The 3064-nt window shown below is 37.4% G+C and overlaps 1 protein-coding gene across 1 annotated transcript; it reads right to left on the bottom strand.

The window, feature by feature from the left end:
- Positions 1 to 394: 394 nt before the first annotated feature.
- On the bottom strand, positions 395 to 2851 carry LOC137657330 (putative leucine-rich repeat-containing protein DDB_G0290503). The gene has a single exon (XM_068391664.1). The coding sequence runs from the start codon at positions 2849 to 2851 to the stop codon at positions 395 to 397; it is 2457 nt and encodes an 818-aa protein (XP_068247765.1).
- Between the last annotated feature and the right edge of the window lie 213 nt (positions 2852 to 3064).

Genomic DNA, 3064 nt, shown 5'->3' with positions numbered 1-3064 from the left:
TCAGAAGGCCAGGCGGTTAAGCCAAGCATCTTAATTTCCTTACAACCATAAACTAAATAATTTCAAAACTTCACTGAAACTTATGCTAAAAAAAAAATTTCCACTTTTTTTGTTTAAAAAAAAAATCAAAACTTAACTGAAACTTATGCTAAAAAAAAAAATTTCCACTTTTTTTCTGTTTAAAAAAAAATAAAAACTTAAATGAAACTTATTCTAAAAAAAAGTTTTCCACTATATATTTTTTTTTCATTTTTTATTTTTTATTTTTTTTCATTTTTGAATTTTTTTATTTTTTTTTATTTTTTTTAATTTTTTATTTTTTTTTTATTTTTTCCTTTTTTTTCTATTTAAAACACCTTTTTATGTTCACTACACCAAACACTTAAGTTCCACCTTAATAGAAGTATTGGTCTCCATACCCCTGATTATTCTGTCCATCTTGGTTCCTCCGTCCATGATTGTTCCTTGGAGGCTCCTGATCATAAGTCCACCGTCCATGATTGTTCCTTGGAGGCTCCTGATGATAAGTCCAACGATCATCCCTTCCCCAGGGGTTGAATCCCCCAAATTCCCAGGGTTCCTCCTGCTGTGAGCACTGTCGGCGAAGTTCTTCATCGTAATCTCTTCGGTTCTGTTTGTCCACCAGAATAAGTTTAGCATTCACGACCTTCTTGTACTTCTCTTCGAAAGCGTCCTGTATGAACTCGGGTTTGTCCCTATGTCTGTCCGGGTGGCACATCATGGACAGCTCTTTGAAGGCTTTCATAATTTCAGCCTTCGTGGCTGTCTGTTCCACGCCCAAGACATCATAATGACCTTTGTCTTCCCATTGCTTCTTTAGTGCCAGAGTATCATCAATGATTTTGAAATTTGTTTCCGATTTCTTTACCTTAACAGTTTCGAAGTCCTTTAGGGCAGCGTCGAAAAGGCCAAGTTTGAGAAGGTGCTTTCCTCGTAACATGTACGCTTTCCACCCTTCTACGCCTTTCTCGATGGCCTTGCAACAGTCCAGCACAATGTGCAGATCATGAGGATTATCAGTGGCTGAGTTCACTTCAGCCCGAAGAGCATGCAAAAGAGCAGTTTCCTCATCCTTTTCCGTCTCGATATCCAAGGCTGCAGTGAAAATGTCCACAGCCTCTTTGAACTTGTTATTCATCTGAGAAAATAGTCCTTCCTTAAGTAAGTTTCCTCTCTTATTTTCATTTTCATTTATCAGTTTTATCTCTTCGTTTTCAGCTCTTATAGTTTTCAATAACTTCTCCTGTTCTTTCACTTGAAGATCCTTTTTGTTGATTTCGTTTTCGAGTTTTTGATAGTCAGACGTCTTTTCTAAGATTTCCTGTTCTTTCAATGCTTTCAATTCTTCCATTTCATTCCTCAATTGATTTAGAAGCTCAGTTTTTTCATCCTGCATTTTTGTGATTTTTTCATTTTCAGCTTGTAGATTTTGCATTAATTTATCCTGTTCTTCCAGCTCATGATCCTTTTTGTTGATTTCGTTTTCGAGTTTTTGATTGTCAGATGTCTTATCTAAGATTTCCTTTTCTTTCAATGCTTTCAATTCTTCCATTTCATTCCTCAATTGATTTAGAAGCTCAGTTTTTTCATCCTGCATTTTTGTGATTTTTTCATTTTCAGATTGTAGATTTTGAATTAATTTATCCTGTTCTTCAAGCTGATGATCCTTTTTGTTTATTTCGTTTTCCAGTTTTTGATAGTCAGACTTCTTTTCCATGATTTCCTTTTCTTTCAATGCTTTCAATTCTTCCATTTCATTCTTCAGTTGATTTAAAAGCTCAGTTTTTTCATCCTGCATTTTTGTGAGCTTTTCATTTTCAGCACGTAGATTTTGCATTAATTTATCCTGTTCTTCAAGCTGATGATCCTTTTTGTTGATTTCGTTTTCGAGTTTTTGATAGCCAGACATCTTTTCTATAATTTCCTTTTCTTTCAATGCTTTCAATTCTTCCATTTCATTGTTCAATTGATTTAGAAGCTCAGTTTTTTCATCCTGCATTTTTGTGATCTTTTCATTTTCAGCTTGTAGATTTTGTATTAATTTCTCCTGTTCTTTCCTTTGAAGATCTTTCTCGGCGCATTCAATTAGCAGGTTTTGATACTCAGTATCCTTCTGTGTTTTCAGTTTTTCCTGCTCCTCTTTCTGTGCAATAATTTCATCGACTACTCCTCTCAATTCATTAAGTTGTCCCTCCAACTTGCTTTTTTCCTCCTCAGGATTTTCCACAGGAATTATTCCATCCAGATAGTCAGTTTCGAGTTCCAGTCCGTCCAATAGGTTTATATTATTGCTGATAACAGCTTCCATTTCTGGAGTACCTTCACCTTCATCTTCTTTTGCTGTCTTTCTCACAGCAAATACGATTCCGGTAATTAAGGCCAAAGCACCAGCCACACCGATGTAAATGTTCCTGTTACCATGTAAAAATCCATTCCGATTGTCAACGTCGAATCCGGAGAGAAGTCTGCCACCGAACCATGTTGATTTCAACTGGTCGTTGAATCGCAGAGCTTCTTCCTCCATTTGCCGCAATCCATGTTCACACCCTTGTAGTTCCTCACGGGCTTTCCACAAGCCCCCAATCCCGGGACAGCGCTGCAGCCACCTACTGAGGAATCCATCCTGAGAGGCGACTGCATGACAGTCTCCGAAGCGTGGTGCCTCTGGGAAGATCCACGAAAACCACTTGAACACAAAGGACTCTTGTAGAGTCCGCAGCTGTTCCTGTAATTTCAGCTTCACCTCCTCGCATGCCGCATGCTGTTCTTGAATAACTGAAGCAGCATTTTGAGTCCAGTTGAGTTTTGCTTTGAGATTTTCCATCCACATTGCAAATGCGTGATTAAAGTAGTTAGCCATAATCATTCATACCGAATCTGAGATGCAAAGTGAGCATTAATTCGAAAAGAAGAAAAAGTAGATTATAGGCTCTGAAGACTTTTCATCCTCCTGGAGACGTTTTGAGTCACGAACTCCACTGACGGAATTCCCAGCCATTTTTATACTTCTTTTCAGTCAGAAAACGGTGTTAACATGAGATAA

The sequence above is a fragment of the Palaemon carinicauda genome, chromosome 18, assembly GCF_036898095.1.
Source record: "Palaemon carinicauda isolate YSFRI2023 chromosome 18, ASM3689809v2, whole genome shotgun sequence".
Classification (NCBI taxonomy): Eukaryota; Metazoa; Arthropoda; class Malacostraca; order Decapoda; family Palaemonidae; genus Palaemon; species Palaemon carinicauda.
The sequence above is the reverse complement of the archived record's forward strand: the minus strand, read 5'-3'. Positions and strand labels throughout refer to the sequence as shown.

Bases quoted from the DNA above. Each gene is read 5' to 3' on its own strand.
- LOC137657330 (XM_068391664.1), bottom strand. From the start codon at position 2,851: ATGTGGATGGAAAATCTCAAAGCAAAACTCAACTGGACTCAAAATGCT.